General features: G+C 40.4%; 1 protein-coding gene and 1 non-coding gene across 4 annotated transcripts in view; both read left to right on the top strand.

The window, feature by feature from the left end:
* Positions 1-9987, top strand: part of LOC114634177 (olfactory receptor 51E2) — an 18750-nt gene extending 8763 nt beyond the window's left edge. For 2 of the 3 annotated variants that reach the window (XM_028782844.1, XM_028782845.1), the window contains 2 exons: positions 4502-4634; positions 7706-9987. In XM_028782844.1, the coding sequence (XP_028638677.1) occupies positions 7757-8719 (963 nt within the window). In that variant the 5' untranslated portion in view covers positions 4502-4634; positions 7706-7756 and the 3' untranslated portion in view covers positions 8720-9987. The remainder of the gene's footprint in view (positions 1-4501; positions 4635-7705) is intronic. The other variant, XM_028782843.1, reaches the window with a different exon arrangement.
* An 8488-nt stretch (positions 9988-18475) lies between these two features.
* On the top strand, positions 18476-18606 carry LOC114634188. Its single transcript, XR_003713285.1, has one exon. It is a non-coding gene; the product is annotated as a small nucleolar RNA SNORA17 (small nucleolar RNA).
* Positions 18607-21606: the final 3000 nt, after the last annotated feature.

Consider the following 21606-nt stretch of genomic DNA (forward strand, 5'->3'; position numbering starts at 1 on the left):
TTTGGTTTGGTTTGGTTTGGTTTGGTTTGGTTTGGTTTGGTTTGGTTTGGTTTGGTTTGGTTAGGTTTGGTTTGGTTTGGTTTTGAAGTAGTCACACAAAATTCCCCATGGTAACACTGAACTACCTCAACCTTATAAGTAGCTGGGATTACAGATGTGAGTACCACCACACCTAGTTCTATACTATCTTTCAACCTCAGTTGTACTAATATACAAATAATTAAATAATATCTTAAAATATGCATAAGAATTTAGATGTTACACAAGAACATATTACCTTCTCGTAGTTTCCAAGACATTCTTTCATGAAGCTTCTCATTTTGAAGTCTGCTGTGCAAGATGCCCTCCTTTGATCATTTGGCTTAGTGACACTTTGCCCTAATTTTGTGTAGCCTTGTAGCTCTCTCTCCTTTCCAACATAAAACTTTCCTTGTATATTCCTTAATAAATATGAGTTAAATGCAAAAAATTAGGTATGGAGCTTTTTGTGTGGATGATTGATATTTTGAAAAAACCCACCAATTTCTGTTTATTTCTATCCCTTTCTGTTCTCTGAACCTCACGGATCATGCCCTTCATACAGTAATAACCCATAAAGAAACAATGATAAAAGTCCCAAATAACTGCAGAAAAATCCAAGAAGGAAAGATGGAGAGATCAAAGAATGTGGGCTTACATGTTAGATTTTGCCTGCTTCGCTGCATAAGGTGTGATACTTGGAAAGCAGTGAGACAGAGTAGGAGTGATTTGAGCTGAGAGCAAAAGATGACAGTATTCAGTATTAACATTGGAGAAGAGCACACCTATCAAATGATCAGCCCTGAAAACATACATAGAAAGTAACAGAGTTCAGACTGAGTTGGTTGGATTCATGCATTTAGGAATATATATTATATAAATATACACATATACATCATATACCTACATCTATTCATCATACACTTATTAATGTACATATGTATATGTATGTAAATATTTATATACATCCTATACCTATACTTATGCCTATACATCATATACATGTACATATACATATTGTAACAATTAATGAAAAATATATGAATTTGAAAGAGAGCAAGAAGGGGCATATGGTTGTACCTTAATTTTAGCTATCTCTCCTATATTCCCTCCCATACCCCTACTCCCTTTCCCCTCCACATTTGATCTTCCCATTCAACCCTCTCCTTACAGCTATATCTATTTATTCTATTTCCCTCTCCTAATGAGAATCATTTTAATGGAGATAAGAAGGAATCTCAATCTCAAAAGACAGACACTGATTTTCATGACACTTCTAGAGATATCCCTCCCTGCTTATATCTATATACTAACTTGTGGAGAACCCTACTGTCCCAACCCTTGGAAACTTGTGAGCTCCCATAATTACAAATGGGCAACCTGACGCTGAGAATGGGTAATTTGCAGAGCAAATGTCATGCTCTGACCAAGTTGGTTCTCTGGTTTCCAGAAACCAGAGTAATAAAAGTCACATGCGCATTATGTTTAGAAGGAAAATTAGACAAAATAGGTTAAAGAGTTAACTACAGAAGATAAGGAAAAAGTCTATCACTTAAGTTTAAATTCATAAGCACATCTAATCTTATCTTCCTGGAACACATCCTTCCAACAGTTTCTAGAAATGTAATTTAATACACATACACAGTTCTGATGTCCTTGGCATGACCTGTTCATTCCCCTCCTAAGCCCACCAAATAGAACCAATCTTTAAATCACATTAATCTGCCTTCTCATTTTCTTTTTTCTCTTCGTATTACTCCACCAACACTACTCTACTTAGAGAATTCTGTTTCCTTCTGCTATGATTTATCTCTGCTTAACAATCCTCTCCTGAAGGTGGGGCATGGAGAGCTGGCTTAACAGGTAAGATCACTGAATGTTCTCCAACGGACTAGGGTTTAATTCCTAGGGAGCCACAAGACAGCTTACAACCATCTGTAACTCTGCAGACACAAGGCACACAGATATACAGATAAATACTCATACTCATTTATTTGAATTATTTTTTTAAATCTCTTTATTGAACCCTCTCCTGATTAGATTAATGTTTTTTTAATATAATTCATTTATTTTTTTCAAATTGTAATTTATACTCATTCACACAAAGGTTATAAACACAGAAAGGCATGATGTGGGGAAGGGGATGACACTGGAGTGTGGGTGTTCAGGGGGAATACAGATATCTTTCAGAACAGCATATCGGCTGGGTAAGGGTTCAGGGGACAGGTCGCTATGGCTCTGCCTATGATTCACTAGTCCTTATCTAAGTTGGTATTATCTGCCAAGGCTACCTATTTACAAGGTCTATGACTACTCAGGCTGGTAAATTGTCACAAAAACTGCCTGTTTACAATAGCTTATAGCCATCTGTTTCAGTGTTTATCCACAGAGACCCAAGACTTGATGTTAGTATACATGTATGACAGGCCTATTGCTGATTTTAGGTCTATGGCTGATTTTAGGCCTTCAGTGTATAAGCAGGGATGCTCCTGACATCTCCTCCCTTCTCTAAGTATAGACGGACTGTGGCGAATCCAATCTTGTGAAGGCAGGGATAGAGATTTGACCTCCAGTAATTAAGGGGACCTTGTAGTGGCTCCGGTCCCCCTATCACTGTCCAGTGAGGCATGAGGGCCATACCCGTCCTGATGTCTTTTTCCTGGAGAGGGGATACTTTTGACATCAATTCCTATGCAGTCAGGCTTGTCCCTCAGGGAACCCAGAGAGATATTTTTGACTTTTATTTATATTCCTTTGCAGTGCTTAGCCTTGCAGCCTAAGCAAGAATTCAGGTCACCTGTCAGAGGGGGTTCTGGGTGGCCCCTCTCAGGTTGGTCTAGATGAGGTTATTACTTTATCCAGGGTGTTCTCAAAACCCATCTCCACCCAACCTAGATTAATGTTTCTATTCAAGTCCTCATTAAAATCACTGATATTTGCTATTACTCCTTATTATGTCAAGAGTGTGTAGATGTTACTTTAGCATCTTAGGGTAGTGACTTGATTGTATTCATCTCTGTATTCTCTAAGAGCAATATAATGTCTACATAAAACCAGTATTGAGAGAACATGCTTTTATGCAATGAGTGAATGAACACATTCTTAAATATAGATGTATCATAAGTCTTGATACATAATTAACAAGACAATAATTGTTTCTGTTTTTAGAATGGCAATAACAAGATAAGACATATTTGAAGCAAACCTAGAAAGAATAGGAGATAAGACAAGATAAATATCAACCAAAGATAAAGACATACAAGGCTAGGTATGAAGAAGGGCACATGTCACTGGAGAAGAATTATTAGAGAGCTTAGGAATACTGCTTCTTGGAGAATATGTTGTTTTAGATAAATTGTAAAGGTTTGAAGTATGAAGTCCCTGAAAAGAAAGAGTGAAAGAAAGACCAGAATGGACAATGATAGATCAATAAAAACAAGCCCGTGTAGTGGAGACTACTCTACAGAATTATATCTAGTTCTATATAAAGATCTTGAGCTCACCAAGTCTGAAAGAAGAATGTAAACTGCTTAACGCTATAAGTTCCTATATGGGCAAGTAACAGAATTTTCCTTTATCCCAACCTCTCCCTGTCCCTCTTCTCTCCACTCAAGTACACTGCCTGCCTTGTTCCTAAGCACTGGACATACTTGTTCCTTGAGAAACTTATTTGCAATCTCTGATCCCTCTTCCTGAAACAATCTTCCCCAGATATTTCCATGGATATATCTTCCCTTCTCTCTCCAAGTATCTCTCCACCAGGCAGCCTCACCTCTTTCCTCCCAATATTAATACGTTCCTTATCCTCTTCATTGTTTTCTCCTTATGACTATCTAGCATTCTATTTAGTTAATATGTTCATTTAATTTTGTTTCTGTCCATCTCATAAAAAAGTATTCTTCATAACCCTTGGAATTTCCTCTGTTTTGGGTATGAAATTACAAACTCTTGACAAACACCTGTTGAAGGTTAATGAATAAACAATGCATGAGATTCTTCATCTAATATTATCACTGTATGATATAGACCAAAAAGTCATCTTTACTCATGTCACAGTCATAATAAAAAGTGACTTCATCATATCAGGAGCTGTGCTTAAACAGAAAGAGAAGTAGGAAGGAGTTATGGAGATGTTGATGAACCTATTTTGAGTCATAGGGCTACATTTTAGTGTACCTACTTGGGTTTTAAGCCTGGTGTGAACTCCAAGAGTTCAATGATCATGACTATTCAGTCATACGCTTTAGCTGCTGTGTCTAGCAGATCAAATAATGAGGAAACACTAACCTTGTGGCTGACCGTGGAAATTAGATCAGCTCAGAGGAGTGGGAACATGTGTTTGTTATCAAGAGACTCACATGTGTCATTGTGGGAATGGTGGCAGAGACCTTGGTCCTTTGAGATTGCTTCCTTAGACATGAAAAGTGGGAAGCCGGTGAGAGAAGCATACAAGTAGCCATGAGCATTTCACTCCGTCTGCCAGATCCCTAGAGCTTCAGCTGGTATTCCAGCAGCTTGTTCCCTGAGCCTACTGAGTAGCATTATAAAGAGACCTGTTCCAGAAAGTGAAAGCCAGATCCAGCTGCCCTCCTTGAGTAGAACTGCACCATTCCCAGGTGAGTGCTCTCTTACCAAGAGTCTGGCAGCACAAGGATCCTGCCACATTGAGGGTCCCTAAAGACCCCGCATGCTCATTCTAAGACGAGCCCCAGAACTTTAGCTGATGATTTCGAGAAAGGTGGGTGGTATGTAACAGATTATGTTCAACTCTAAAGAATGAAATAATACAATCTACAGGAAAATGGATAGAACTGGAGATCATAATGTTACGAAAAGTAAACGAGATTCGGAATGACAAATATTCCATATGCAGAGTCTAGATGTGGAGTGTGTGTGTATGTGTGTGTGTGTGTGTGTGTTTGTATGAATGTGTGTGTGTGTGTGTAGTTTTAAAGTAGAAAGGGGACTATCTGAGGAGAGGAAAGAGATTTTAGAATAAGAAAGATAGAAAAGGGTTATGCAGTTTATATGACAGAAAGCAGAAGGAGAAAGTATTTGAGAGTGTTAAGGGGACCAGCAAGAGTATGGTGAGGAGCTGAACAAGAACAATGTACAATAACACGTTTCTATGAAAATATCATACTTTTACTTTGCTAACATTAAAAAAAACTAATGTTTTGACAGCCTAAAGAAGCTTCAATAGCAATTATAATAAATCTGCGTATCATTTTAGGGAAAAACCGTAATCTTAACACAGTTTTGTGTTCTAATCCATGATCACTGTGCATCATTCTGTTTGTTAACTACTGTGTTTAATTTCTTTCTGTAATGGTTTGAAGATCACAATGTGTACATTTTTTTCTGGTTTGGGCTAAGTGCATTATTTTTGATGCTATTGTGAATAAAAAGGTTTTTGGAAGACCAATTTCTGATACTTCATTATTTTTGTTAGGGAAATATTAAGTTGGTAGACTGCTATCATATGCTACAACCTTGCTGTTTTACTGCTTATATTATTCTTTCATACACTTTTTTAGGTTATGTAGCCTAAAGGAGATAGTTTTACATCTTTGAAAATAACACAAAACAGAATAGAAACTAGTTTTGTGCTTTAAGTGTCAGCAAGGCTGGACAGGTGCTCTGCAGAGCAGTGAATTAGGAACATGTCTGAGTCTGTGGATGAGACAGACCCTTAAATATGTCAGTGACATAAAAGCCCTTGAGAGTATGAAATGTGACTTTTTGCCTCTTGTTGCCCTTCAGTCTGCCTTTTTCTCATGTTGCTTCCATTTCTCTAGGGTCCAGTGGCCACGTAACATGGTTTTTCAACAGAAAGTTGCTTAGCTTTTTCTCATACCACATAGAGTCTTTTGTTGGGACATTTGCATTCTTTCTCATGAGTTGTTTATGACAGACACAAAGATTCAAGATAAAAGCTATCTTGCATCTCACTGAAGAATACAGTTTTATCTGACAGCAGCACGTAGCAAGGTTTGGGATTCACTATCTATCAGTAAGGAGAAGCTGTTCTTTTACCTACAAAAGCCATAAGGGTGGCAAAAATAAAGATCAGTGATATGGATTTTATAACCTCTGTATCCTTAATCTGTTTGTCTTTGCTCATCCAAAATAGGGAGAATCTAGTTTCAAAAATCACTCATTTTATTGGGTTCTAAACTCTCTCCATTAAGGTAAAGGTCATGGACAAGCTTTATTAAAGACCTTGGTTAGAGGAAGAGTAGAATCCTGGGAAACATAAACAAATTAATCTGGATACCCTGGATACTGTCAACAAAGACACCTGCATCATTTACTTCTTCACATCAAAGCTCCTAATGCTCACAGCCAAGCCAGGCACTCCTGATGTTAGCCAGCTCTGAAAACAGGGCATTAGGGAGCTGGACAGGGAAAGGGTTTGATGTGAGAGCTCAGGTGTTTGGGTGGGATATAGGGTTAAAACAAAACATTATGCTACACAAAATAAAAACAGGAAATAATTCCTTCATATGAATGATTTATTGGCACAGGTTCTAAGAAAATTCTCAGAATATCATAGTAAAAAATCAGTGATACCTCTTCCCAAATCAGAGCTTTACACACGCACACAGACACACACACACACACACACACACACACACACACACATCACAAACTGTTTGGGATGAAAGAAATAGCCTTGGAGGTGACTTCCAGACATGAAGATGGTTGCTGACCAGGAACTAAAATCAGTCATAGGGAACATATCTGGTAGCTAGGATCTGCTGGAGGTGGTGAGTCTTGTCAGCACCTTCATCTGCAAAAACACAATTAGAGGGAGATGCTTGATTTTGCTTTCTGAGTTGCTATTGTGTTTCTCCCTCCCCCTTTGCAAATGTTAGAACCAAGGACCCAGAATCCTGAATATTTGAAAAATATTTTCTATTCTCTCTACCTTGGAAGATCCTTTATTCCATTTTCTGTCTGCCTAATTTTGCTCATGCTTCAAGATTGAAATGTAAAGACCGTCTTTTCTAGGATAGCTGCTCTGTCTTTGTCATTGCCTGCAGTCAATGAATTCCTTTGTTGGCCTTTATCCCAGTGCTCTGATGTATTTGTTACTTATCCATCTCACACCCGAGGCAAGCCATGTAAGGTCAAAAGAAACGGTTCTCATAGCTGCATCTCACAGACAGTATTGTGCTTAACTGGTGATGCAAGTAAATACTTCTGAAATTTGAATGAGTGAATATAAAAAGAGAGGGGGAAAGAAAAATGTGAAGGAAGAAAAGTAGAAATAAAAAATGGTGTCAGTGGAGGATGGGGACATCAGAGGAGAAGAAACTGGGAGACGGGGGAAGGAGGATGTCTTTATCTGAAAAGAGAATTAGTCCAGTGATTTCATGAGAAGGGGAGTACCTAGCATCCAGACAATAAAGATAGGGACAAGAAGAGAATCTGAAGAAATCTAGAGAAAGCCACATTTTGGTGATAAGTCTTTTTCTCCTAAAGTTTTATTTTGAAATTTTTAAATGTACCTTAGTAGCAATAATTAAAGAATTTTGAGCATCCACGTTTCTTCCAGTGGGAACAGAGAGCCTTGTAGCTTATGCAGGAGCTGGGGTATGGTTGGGGAAAGAGTGAGAAGGGAGGGAGTGCTAATACCACTAAGTTCCAGGGAACAGTCTGATTCTGCTCCGTGTCCTTACAGGCTGTCAGTGTGGCCTCTCCCTCTTCCAGTCTGCCCCATTTGGTGTCAGCGATGAGCTCCTGCAACTTCACTCATGCCACCTTCATACTTATCGGGATTCCAGGACTGGAGGAAGCTCACTTTTGGTTTGGTTTCCCCCTGCTTTCCATGTACGCTGTAGCATTGTTTGGAAACTGCATTGTGGTCTTCATCGTGAGGACAGAGCGGAGCCTGCATGCACCCATGTACCTTTTTCTCTGCATGCTGGCAGCTATTGATCTGGCTTTGTCCACATCCACAATGCCCAAGATTCTCGCCCTCTTTTGGTTTGACTCCCGGGAGATTACTTTTGATGCCTGTCTTGCCCAGATGTTCTTCATTCATGCTCTCTCAGCAATCGAATCTACCATCCTGCTGGCCATGGCCTTTGACCGTTATGTGGCTATCTGCCACCCACTGCGTCATGCTGCTGTGCTCAACAATACAGTAACAGTCCAAATTGGCATGGTGGCTCTTGTCCGGGGATCCCTATTCTTTTTCCCACTTCCATTGCTGATCAAGCGACTGGCCTTCTGTCATTCCAATGTGCTCTCCCACTCCTATTGTGTCCACCAGGATGTGATGAAGTTGGCCTATACAGACACATTGCCCAATGTAGTCTATGGTCTAACTGCCATTCTGCTAGTCATGGGTGTAGATGTCATGTTCATCTCCTTGTCTTATTTCCTGATTATACGAACAGTTCTGCAACTACCTTCCAAGTCTGAGAGAGCTAAGGCATTTGGGACCTGTGTGTCACACATTGGTGTGGTCCTGGCTTTCTACGTACCACTCATTGGCCTGTCCGTGGTGCACCGTTTTGGAAACAGCCTAGATCCCATTGTGCATGTCCTCATGGGGGATGTCTACCTGCTGCTGCCTCCTGTGATCAACCCCATCATCTATGGTGCTAAGACCAAACAGATCAGAGCACGAGTGCTGGCTATGTTCAAGATCAGCTGTGACAAGGACATTGAAGCTGGAGGAAACACGTGACCTTTACCATTCTATCAACCTTGTCCTATATGGTTTAATATAGTAATTTCATCATACCTGCTTAATTCTAGTTACCCAAAAGCACACTAGTGCTTTTCTCTGAGTGGGTTAGTGAACTAAAGTATGGTTTATCTCCATCATGGATACAATGTGAAATATCAATGAATATTACATGTTTTAAAGATTCTGCTGTAAAATGAGACCCACTGATAATACTAAATGAAACAACTAGATTTTGTGATTTAAACTAATTATTGAGTTTGTGATTTGGATAAAATATGTTCAATTACTAACAACTTTTTTATTCCTACTTCCTTTGTTATAAAGCTATTGTTTAACTTCTGAAACGTGGAACATGAAGCTGACAGTATGGTAGCCAAGGGTTTCACCACTCCCTACCTAGGAACATATTCGAGCTCTAAATAGTAAGGCTTATGAATGTATCATGTATGCTTAACATGTTCCAGATCCTGTGATAAATGCTTTTCAGCCTTTCTGTGATCTCATTCTTTTCCCAGGTAAGTTATCACTTTTGCCTATCACAACATGTGATAGAAGTTTTAATAAGCAAAAAAAAAACTTTCTTGAATGTGCTGTGCCAAAATTTTAAATTAAATTTGATAATTGAATACATTTGCTTTACTACCATATTATATTGCTTCCTGTTTAACATCTGCCATCTATTTCCTCTGCCTATTACAAATCCTGTTTGCTCTCTGCTGTGTGTTAACATGGACATCTTTGTGTTTGTGGTAAGTGATTAACCCTGTCCTGGTGGAGGACCATAAACTGTTCTTCTTGATAGAGTAGCTGCTTCTTCTCAGATGAACAGAGGTTTAAATTTTTTAGTCTCTTACATATCCTTGAGCATGTCTTCTTTGTATTGTGTCCTGTAGCTGTCAAATATCTTGAATGTATAGAATATGACATTGTCTGAGTCTTGACTTGTGTATCAAACAACATAGTAATTTATCTTGAAATGTTCAGTATTATATTTACTGTTTTTATGTTCATAAAGTAACATTGGGAGATATGAGCAACTCCACAGTCCTCTTTACCAACAGTGCAATTATGGGTTGCACAACTATAAAGATATTGAATGAACTTATGTCATATAGAATATTCCCTTCATAAAAGGTTCTTAGATTAGGTTATTAGTGATACCTACAAAATAATGTTAATATATTCAATGTACATATAATGCTTAAAGTGGTGAGATTTATATAGTATGCATCTGTCACAATAAAAAACATCATTTAAAATGCTGTAAAATAGCTTATTGTCCATTATATAACATTAATGTGGTAAGAAGAGGTTTGGATCTATTAGGTTAAAGAAAAATATATTATTAAGGCTTATAAAAATAGCTCCAAAAGGATGATATTGGGTCCGAAATACCAAAGTTCCAGTAGTGTACTGCAGTCACAACAGGCCCATGTTACAGCCCTTTAGAGCTCTCATGAAGGCTGGTAGCTGCACAGTCTCGGGAAGGACAGCAAGATGCTTCAGTCATTGAACACCCTCAGGTAAGGTACACATTTTCTTGGCATTTTTTTCTACCTATAGCTTTATAACAGGCTTCATTTCCAAGACCAAAAGCAGAACCAAAACATTCCAAGGAAACTTTGTTGTTCTTTTTGTGAATATTGTGTAATAATTTAGTAAGATCTTTCTGATTGGAGTAATAAAATAGTAATAATCATGCGGATGAAGGAAAATCATTTGACATTTTATGACTAACATTTTAGATAAGTTTGGATGGCACATGACTTCCAGATATCTGAACATACATTTTTCTAGATATATCCATGATGAAGTGTTTTTTGTGGTATTAACATTTAAAATAATAGAATTTGAAAATAAAGAACAGACTGTCTTCTGTAATGTGGAGATGCCCTGCTCAGTCACATGAGGACTGAATAGAACAAAGACCAACCTCCCCTGGACAAAAAGAAATTCTGAAGCACTGTAGTGTTTATTCTTCCTTGAACTTCCCATTTTGCAGATTTTGGATTGACAAGCCCCTCAATCATTCAAGCCTATTCCCTAATATAAACTTTATTCTTTCTTTCCATTATTTCTGTCTATCAGTCTCTTTTCATCTATTCACCCATTAACATCTCTGAAATTTATTTTTGATTTCATATGTATGAATGTTTTACCTTCATATATGTTTATGTACCACATGTATTCAGTGCCCTTGACCAACACAGGATATCTGACCCCCTGGGGCAGGAGTTACAAATAGGGCACATGTAAGCATCAGTCTTTGAATCGCAGTGCTCTGGAAAAGTAGCCAGTGCTCTTGACTGCTGAGCACTCTCTCCAGCTCCCATCTGGAGAGTCTTACCTAACCAAGACATGAAGAGCTGATACAGAGGAAAAGCGTTCCTGTAGGCAGCTAAACTGTGAAGGAAAAGCCAAAACTTGAAATCAAAACCATGAAAAGCATTAGTGTGTTAAATATACTGTAATTATATATATATGCAGTATATGTAAATGTGCTGAAATTAACCGTAGCAGCCCAATTTTAATAGGCATCCCAATCAATCTAAGCTCAAACTTTGTAAAACTGATTTCTTCAGTTCATGTGTTGCTATACTGATCTCTAGCTGTATGGATTTCTGTTGCGGGAAATATTTAAAAAGTTGCACCATCCTGCGCTATATCCAGCTACTCTCTGCCCAGTGGTCTTGCTGCCTCTAGGCCAGTCCCAGGCAACAGTTTTCCCAGCTAATATTTCCCACAACAGACTCCCATATTCTAAGGATATGACCACTGAACAACCTCTACCTTTAAAACCATCACATAAATAACAGATAAAAACCCACACATTATGAATACAATTGCGTCTCTTCTTTCGAAACACTGAATCCATTGATATGTTCTTCTTAGTTACCACAAGTTAATGAATCTAGATTTGTGTGACTACAAGAACACTCTGGTAGTCTTTAGCCTATGGTCTTCAGCAAAATCTATAAGCATGTGAGAATCACATAAACATGAGGCACTATCTTCCACAAGAAATACTTGGTATCTCGAGCTGGGTATGCAAAGAACAACCTGAAACATGAATTCAAGAGCAGTAGAGTCAGGTGTGTTTCCAGAAAACAAGAAGAAATCGGAAAACGAGTGACATGGAAGATAGAATATTCCATATAGTTATTGCCAAGGTCACTACTGTGAATAACAGGTACTAGACTCTACTTTAAAAGATGCCTTGGGTAATTCCTTAGACAAAGGATGGATTAAGATGCTTAATTAAGATGAAACTCCTATGTCATTGAAGATCGACCCTGGTTCTTTCAGTGTATATTTTGAAGAAAGCCCTAAAGCAGAAAAGTACCAAAAACTTGAGATGGGAAATTGAATGAAGGAAAGTATCTGTCATACCTACAGGTGAAGTAAGAGGTGGATTGAAGTGTGACATGGGACACATAGGACTGGGTTAAGGAAAGAAGGTACAAGTTTGAGAAACCTGTGAGTTGGGTTTTTTGTATTACATTTAAAAGTAGCACTTACGCCGGGCGGTGTTGGCACACACCTTTAATCCCAGCACTTGGGAGGCAGAGGCAGGTGGATTTCTGAGTTCGAGAGTTCGAGGCTAGCCGAGTCTACAGAGTGAGTCCAGGACAGCCAGGGCTACAAAGAGAAACCCTGTCTCGAAAAAACAAACCAAAAAAAAAAAAAGTAGCACTTACTGGGGACTTACTATGATTCTCTACTAATTTAGTACCTTACTTTTATAATTAAGAACAATTAAGAGAACCGTTTTTTCCAAGTAGAAAATAAGAAGTTAGTTATGTAAACTCCCCCAAGTCACACAGTGGGGGTAGGGGGGTGCACTCCAGACTTGAAGTGAGATCCTTCTGAAGTCCCTCTCTCTTCTTCTACACTTCCTGCACTGCACTTGAGAACTGACAAGGCAGGCATGGATTGACCTATGTATATGATAAAAGGTCTTGAGAGACGACTCCTTCCAGAAGTGTTTTAGTTAAGCCATTTCCCCTTTCAGACCTTGGTTTTTTCCATCTGAATTATGTGAATAGGATAACACCTGCCTTTCAGACCTAAGTGAGGATTCAGACACAAGTACAGGTTCATTGGTTTTCAAAGATTCCATGTCTCTTCTGGAAGGAAAAAGAAAAAGAATGACAGAATGTGATGCTGATCTAATCTGAGGCTACTGAGCTAACTCAACCTCTGTGAGGCTCCTTTTCCTAATATGTTTTCCAGGGGTGATGAACATAGCTGTTGATGATATAAGATACTTTTTTCTTTACCTAATTCAGTTATGTATGATTAGAACACAGAGATACAATAAAGCACACAGTTCGATGTCAGTTCCCACTCTAGACATTAGCATATCAATCAAAATCAATACAATAAATATATCCATCACCACCAAGAGTTTTCTCCAAGATCCCCTTGTTGTTATTTTCCTGTTGTAGTAACAGTGTTTAACATAAGGTCTACTACTGTGACACTTGTAAGTTTGCATTACAGTAGGAGGAGTGAGTCAGGATGTTCTGACTAGTGCCCCTCCAACACCCAACCCTACACACACAAATGACACACAGAAGCACAGCAGGTGCTTCCACATTCACTAACCCTGGAACCTACTTGACCCAGAGATGAACAAAGACAGAGCATGTGACCACCATGGGGGGTGGCGGGGGAAAAGCAGAGAATCAGCTAGTGCTAGAGGGGATGTGGGCAGAGGGTATAAAGGCATTCTCTACTATAACAGTAAACAAGTCTGATTCTGCATCTCACCTGGCTCCCGGAATCTGAGTCACTGATTCCATGCATTCTTAACCCCTCCCACAAGGACCATCCTGGGGGTGGGGGGAGGCGGGAAGGGCTAGAGCAACACATTACAATGTTGTCAATCATAGGCTTTGGGGGTGTTTTGAAGAACTGTACATGGGGTGGGGTGGTAAAACACACTATGTAATCCCAGCACTTTGATATGGAGGACAGAGTACAGAGAGACCAAGGTCATTCTCAATTATGTAGTGAGTGTAAATCCACAGATTATATGAGAAAGAGAGAGTGTAGGGGTGATAGTTAGAAAACGGTGCCCAGTCTGACTTGTTCCTGGGCAGCTGCCATGTTCCAGCTGCTCCTTGGCTCTGACCCGGGCTCCAGCTAGCTAGATGTGCAGGCCCTGGCACCCACGAGATGCTAGCATGGAGGATGACTCTACCAATCCACCACACTAAATCCACAAAGCCCAGCTGAACCCCAGACAATATCTGCCATCTTCACAGTACTCGGTAGAAATGAGACTCTTAAAGCTTAATTTGCCTGAAGGATTTATATATTTAGAAATGCTCAATTAACAAGATGCCCACACAATTAGAGATGTCACCCAATATCGAACCTTTTGATAGAAGTTGCTACCCAGGACAGCTTTAGATCCATCAGTGGTTCTCCATGGCTGATAGCCTCTTTCTTCTCCTCCCCTTCCTCTCTTTCTCCCCTCCCCTTCCTTTTTTTCTTCCCCTCCCTTTTCTCTTTTCTCCTCTCCCAGCTCCACCTCCTCTTCTACTGTCTAATCACTGAGCTCCACTATGAATACAATGTAGCAGAATAAATATCCTGCTATAGAGAGAGGAAGAGACAGAGAGAGAGAGAGAGAGAGAGAGAACAGAGAAAAAACTTTCTACTCTTCTATCCCATATTATGTTCCCTCAGAGGATGATTGTGGTGGTTTAAATATGCTTGGTCCATGGGAAGTGCTGCTATTAGGACTGCTACTATTGTTGGAGTATGCATGGCCTTGTTGGAGGAAGTGCATCACTGTGGGATTGGGCTTTAAGGTCCTAGGCTCAAGCTCCACCCAGTGCAGAAGAGACCCTTATACTGGCTGCCTTTGGATCAAAAGGTAGAACTCTCAGTTCCTTCTCCAACACCATGTCTGCCTGAAGGCTGCCATGCTTCCTGCCATGATGATAATGGACTGAACTTCTGATACTGTAAGCCATCCCCAATTAAAAGTTTTCCTTATAAGAGTTGCCTTGGCTGGCAGCCAAAGTACATGACTTGAAATTGATAATGGACCCCCAGACAGAGTTATTAATTTAAAAGGCTGGCAAGCCAAAGATGGTAAGATTCTGCACAGAGCCTTATCAACCTAAGACATAAGTGCATTGCTTTTGATAATGCATATTCCATGACAGGTAAGGAAGGCATTCTTGTCAGAATGACCTAAGACAGGCTCAGTCTTGTTAATTAAATAAAAAAGGGGAGAGGTGGAGAGCCTTTGGGGCTACTTGGTAAGAATCTGACATGGGCCAAGGACAAGGAAATGGGTTGCTTGGCAGAAATATGACATTGACCAAGGACAAGGAAGTAGGCTTCAGGCAGGAATCTAAAAATTAGGCTAGAACAAAGAAGCAATTTCAGGCAGGAATCTAAATTTTAGGCTAGAACAAGGAAGTAGACATCAGACATGAAAATGACCTTGGGCTAGGACAGGGCTAGGCTCAGATACTTTGGTCATCCTGATAAGCCTTTAGAAATAGTGATCATTCAAGTATTCATGTAATTGGGTTTAACGCCTTGCTTTTTCTTTTACTATTTGTTTTTATTGTATTGCTTGTTCCTTGACTATTTGCATCTATTGTATTGCTAGACCCTCAATCTAGAACTATGTAATCAAAATGGTATTAAAGCATAAAGGAAAAGGGGTTATAGGATAGGCAGGTCTAGGGAGGGGAAATGGGGAAAGGGGATGACATCTGTATTGTAAATAAATAAAATATCCAATAAAAAAAAGAAGAGTTGCCTTGGTCATGGTGTCTCTTCACAGCAATGAAACCTTAACCAGGACAATGACAAAGAAGAATATGCCGAAAAGCACAAAAATTGCCTTACTTAACCCCACACAAAGGTATTACAGAGCCATGGGTTGGAATTTGGTGGCTCTGAGCTACATTTTCACTCTGACACTAGATGAATGATGTTCACTAGTTCATGCAGTCTCATCAGTGAAAGGTTGTGATTGAGTAAAATAATCTCTAAGCTCCTGCCACATTTCAAATACGCTGTTCAATTAATATCACTAGCAAGCCTTACAGACTCTCACAATATCAACTCAGGACACTCCATGGAAGTTGCACTCTGGCCTACATGAGAGGCAGGCTCCTTCCCTATGCCTGTACCTGTTCTTTGCCCAAACATGGCATTTCTCAATCTAATCTCCTGCACTCTGTTAATACCAATTATGGCTCTTTCCAAAAAAATTAAAACTGCTCCAAGAGACAGAATTTCCCACCACAGGAAACATTCGAAGGCTCTCTAAATGGAAGTTGAGCCCAATAGGAAGAACAGCTGCTGTATGAGTGATCAAGTCAATTCACTCTTTGGACTGGCTCCTTCTTTCCAGAGTTAATGACCATTCTCACCTGGTAGTGCTTTTGTGAGAATCAGGTCCAATAATCCTTGGTGAACACTTAACACAGTATTCAGTATTTAGTGTGCTCTCAACAAACACTTGTCACATTACTATGGGAGCAGGCAAAAATGTTGATTCATAACAATGAGGTAAAGGAATATGAATGGACATTGAAGTCACAGCAAGCAAAGGTCTATGTACATAGCCAACCTTCTGTCTCAGCCCTCTGAGTGTCATTCACTTGGTGATAGTGTCCTGAAAGCTTGGAATTTGAAAACAGGACTTGTTGAGGGCATGATAGGTGGCTGAGCAGTTAAGAACACTGGCTGCTCTTCCAGAGGACACAGGTTCAATTACTGTCTCCTACACAACAACTTAAAATGGTCTATTATTCCAGTTTCCAGAGATTCTAATATTCTTTTCTGGCCTCTACAAGAATAAGCACACATGTAGTACACAGGCAAAACACTTGTATACACAAAGGGTAAAATAAAAAAAAATTAATGGACTTGCAAGTTCTCCATCTCTCTTCTGGATCTCATTTATCCTTTATTTCCCCCCAATTCATTTCCTGACTCTTTCCTCCTTACATACAAACACTAGTTTGAATGAGTGGGAAATGGAAAACAGCACAATGGGTGATAGAAATGGGATTTCAATGAGATAGAGATGGAGTGGAAGAGATTGACAGTTCACTGGAGATGGGAGAGCAGGCCAACTTCCAAAGCTGTCCCAAGAAAATGTGGTTGCACTTCAAAAGATGGCAAATTAAAGTGAGAGGCAGTGACCACAGTTACAACTTAGCTATACAAATCAGGATCCTGGGAGAGTGTTTGTCTTTCTGTTCCCATTACCTGGAAGGACTTCTGCATTTGGGAAGCATAGTCAGCTGGCACACGGCTCCAAGCTGTTTCTTCTCTGAGAGACCACTGAAACTGGGACTCTCAAGCAAATGGTCACTACAGTGAGACTGTCTTTCCCAGAAAACAGTGTCTCCAGGGACAGATAACCATAAAAGCACTGCCCTGTTCCCAGCCATGTTTATGTTGGCTTGGTAGGGCAGGGCACTCATTTAGGTAACCAGTTCCCTTGAGAGCCATAGCACAAGTTTGCCTTAGGATAGAGAAGCTCACGTCTCTCCATGATATCATGTAATCCTCATCTCTGGGCTGTATTATTTACATAGTTGAGCTTGATTAGAAGTGAGAGAACATAATGTGTTTATTACTGGAAATAGAGCTTTCCCTGGGTTGGTTTTATTATTATTGGAGAAGATTTACACTTAATGTACATTTACAACTGTATTTTACCAGCTTCCTATCACATATGAGGAACTCTGACAACAATCACCACCGACTCTTGCGGCTTATGCATAGTTCATACTAATTATACATACTAATTATATGTAAGAATATGTTTCATTACATTTTAAAACATATATACTTTGTCTACATCTTTAATGTGATTCAAAGATAAATATTCAGAATACTTTATACATCATCCCATGGCCGGAAACATAAAATGTGAAAATTTTATCAGCTTCCTATCACATATTTGGAATTCTTTCTGACATTAGTCACTAATTCTTGTAGCTCATAGTTAATAAGAAGTATTCATTTCTCATCTTTAAAAAAATAGGGGATACATTTTAAAGCATATATAATATACATTGTATACATATTTAATGGTATTCAGAGATAAACCCTTTATACAACATCCTAGGGCCTGAAACATTAAAGTTATGAACATTGAGACCACAACAAAATAGTTCATAATGAGCTTTTTAAAAGTTCATCAACCACACCAAGGAAAGAGAAAGCAGTTTGAAGGTTGGAAAAACTGAACTGGTCATAAGGGGATATTTAGGCTGAAACCAGATTAAAGTTAGGAAAAGCAAATGGAAAAAAAACTTCCCATTACAGTGGCCACGCTGACACAGTACAAGCAGCAGTCCATTCCAGTGACCAGCGATAAACCACAGCAAGACTGAGGCAGAGAAAAGAAAGAACTAAATAAAATGCAGCATGGAGCTGCTCACTTGTTAGGCAAGAGTTGCTAGGTCATACAGAACTCCCTTAACTGTCACAGAATAAACTACCTTGTGGGTGGAAGGGCATTGTTTTCCCTTTTGGATTCTACTAAACAGTAGCTTCAAGTACTGGTAAACAGTCTCTGCCTAAGTATCCAGTGAATCTCAATGGGCCACTCATACTGTATCATCACAGGAGAAGCCAGGAGAAAGCAGAGGATACAGGACATAGGACCTTAGTAAGAGTGAATTAAGGTGACTAAAGTCTGCTAAGAACTGATACCCACAGCAGTGGCTGGAATAAGATTTCAAGTGGCTTAAAAATAATTCCTCTAGAGGCTTTGCAGGTGTGATGCTGTGCTACAAGTGCACCAGCAGGTGTCAGAAAGGAAAGATATTATGTCTACCTTTGGTGTTCTGCCCTGCGAACATCTGAATTATTAGTAGCCTAACACTCCGAGACTCCTACCTGGTGCCATAATGCCAGGGGTGGGGGGGATAGGTTGGCACTCCTGAGACCACTCTTGAGATAAACCCAGACACTCAGAGGCCACAGGTGCCATTAAGAGGAGCAAGGATTATTTGGTTGTCTGGAGTCTAATTTCTTGAGGTCTTTGTATGTATTGGATATTAGTCCTTTATTGGTTGTGGATTGGTAAAGATCTTTTCCCAATGTGTTGGCTGTCATTTTGTCCTATTGACAGTGTCCTTTGCCTTACAGAAACTTTGCAATTTTATGAAGTCTCATTTGTCAATTCTTGATCTTAGAGCATAAGCCATTGGTGTTCTGTTCAGAAACTTTTCCCCTGTGCCTAGGTATTTAAGGGTCTTCCCCACCTTCTCTTCTATTAGTTTCAGTGTATCTGGTTTTATGTGGAGGTCCTTTATCCACCTGGACTTGAGCTCTGTACAAGGAGATAAGAATGGATCGATTTGCATTCTTCTACATGCTAATCTCCAGTTGAACCAGCACCATTTGTTGAAAATGCTGTTCTTTTTCCACTGGATGGTTTTAGCTCCTTTGTCAAAGATCAAGTGATCATAAGTGTGGAGGTTCATTTCTGGGTCTTCAATTCTATTTCATTGATCTTCCTGCCTGTCTCTGTACCAATTTAAAAGATGAGGCATAGAACTAAACAAAGAATTCTCAACTGAGGAAACTCGAATGGCCAAGAAGCACCTAAAGAAATGTTCAGCATCCTTAGTCATCAGTGAAATGCAAATCAAAACAACCCTGAGATTCCACCTCACACCAGTCAGAATGGCTAAGATGAAAACTCACATGATAGTAGATGCTGGCAAGGATGTGGAGAAAGAGGAACACTCCTCCATTGTTGGTGGGATTGCAAGATGGTGAAACCATTCTGGAAATCAGTCTGGCAGTTCCTCAGAAAACTGGACATAGCATACCTGAGGACCCAGCTATAACACTCCTGGGCATATACCCAGAAGATGCTCTAACATATAACAAGGACATGCTCCACTATGTTCATAGTAGCTTTATTTATAATAGCCAGATGCTGGAAAGAACCCAGATGTCCTTCAACAGAGGAATGGTTACAAAAACTGTGTTACATTTACACAATGGAATATCACTCAGCTATTAAAAACAATGAATTCGAGAAATTCTTAGGTAAATGGATAGAACTAGAAAATATCATCCTGAGTGAGATGACCCAATCACAAATGAACACACATGGTATTCACTCACTGATTATTGCATTTTAGCCCAGAAGCTTGAAATACCAAAGATTCAACTCACAGACCACATAAGCTCATGAAGAAGGAAGATAAAGTGTGGGTGCTTCAGTCTTTCTTAGAAGGAATGACAAAATACTCAAAGGAGCAAATATGGAGACAGTGTGGGACAGAAACTGAAGGAGGGGCCGTCTGGAGACAATTCCACCTGGGTATCCATCCCATGTGCATTCACCAAAGGTAGAAGCTAATGTGGATGTCGGGAAGTGCATGCTGACAGGAGCCTGATATAGCTGTCTTCTTAGAGGTCTGCAAGAGTCTGACATAGTCAGAGGCAGATGCTCACAGCTAACTATTGAATTGATCATGGGGTTCCCAATGGAGGAGTTAGAGTGAAGACTGAAGAAGCTGAAAGAGTTCGTGACCTCATGAGGAGAGCAACAATAGCAATCAACCAAAGCACTCAGGGTCTAAACCACCATCCTGGGGACACCTAGGGAGGGACCCATGGCTCCAGCTGTATATGTAGAGGAGGATGGTCCTGTTAGGTATAGGTGGGAGAAGAGATCCTTGGTCCCATGAAGGCTGGATGCCATGTGTGGGGGAATTTGAGGGTGGGGAGGTGGGAGTGGGGGGGCACATCCTCATAGAACCAGGAGGAGGGGCGATGGGATAGGGGGGTTCCTGGGTGGGAGGGGAGGGAAATAGGGTAAGGGGATAACATCTGAAATGTAAATAAAATATCCAATAAAAAGAAGAACTAAAATTAAAAAAAGAAGAGGAACAAGGAAGTGGTAGGAAAATAGAAGAGAAAGAGAAAGATATGGGCACAATGAAGAGAGGCAGAACTGGAGACTTAAGGGTAGTGAGGAACAGCCTGATGTGAATAGCCAGTGATACCACCTGGGACCATGGTAGGATCTTGGCCTGTGCTGCTACCAGAGATCATATCTGAGTCCATCCCTGTAGCAGCAGAGGTCTGTTTCCACCAAAGGCCAGACAAGTGTTCCTGCTCTAGGGATATGTTGATGTCTGAGGACTGTGTGGAACTGACCCCATCCCTTGCCTGAGCATCCTAGGAGAGTTAGCCCAGGGATGTGAAAGCAAGAAAGATGACCCCACTCCTAGTCAGCTACTGTACTCTGGAGAGAGGGCCCCTGCCCGCTGCAGGAGTTGTGGGTGAGCTGCTGCCCAGAGGGTATGAGCACAGGAGAGTCGGGCCTGCCTCTTCTCTTCTGGGCAGTGATACAGACAAGGGAAAGAGATTCCTCCCCTTCTTTTTGCCTTCCTCTCATGTAGCAGGCAGGAGAGATGGTCCCATGATGTCATGAGAGCAGGAATGCTGTCACTGCCCTTCTCCTGTTGCAGCACTCAGGAGAGCAGGCCCTGCACTTCACCTGGGCAGCTCAGTAGACCTGGCCCTGATAGCGTGGAAGATGAGCCAGCCCCAAGGGCATGAGAGTGGGAGAACTGGCTCTGTCCTTTGCTGGTCCATGGGCCAGCCAGGGCAGGGCAGGATAGCTTGCCCTGGTGGTGTGGGTGCAGGAGACCTGGTGGGCTGACCAGATCAGATACCTCTCAGGCCCAAATCCAGGGCTTTGAACTGTCTTGTCCCAATATCTACCGCATCAATGAACTGCTGAAGTACATGACAGGGCCAGACCTACAGATCAAAAACTACAGGATCTCCATGACACTGAGCAACAACAGGATATCTTAAGGGGAGTCCCAGCGAGGTTCCAGTATTGATAGTACAAC

This window comes from Grammomys surdaster, unplaced genomic scaffold (genome assembly GCF_004785775.1).
Source record: "Grammomys surdaster isolate TR1022 unplaced genomic scaffold, NIH_TR_1.0 894, whole genome shotgun sequence".
Classification (NCBI taxonomy): Eukaryota; Metazoa; Chordata; class Mammalia; order Rodentia; family Muridae; genus Grammomys; species Grammomys surdaster.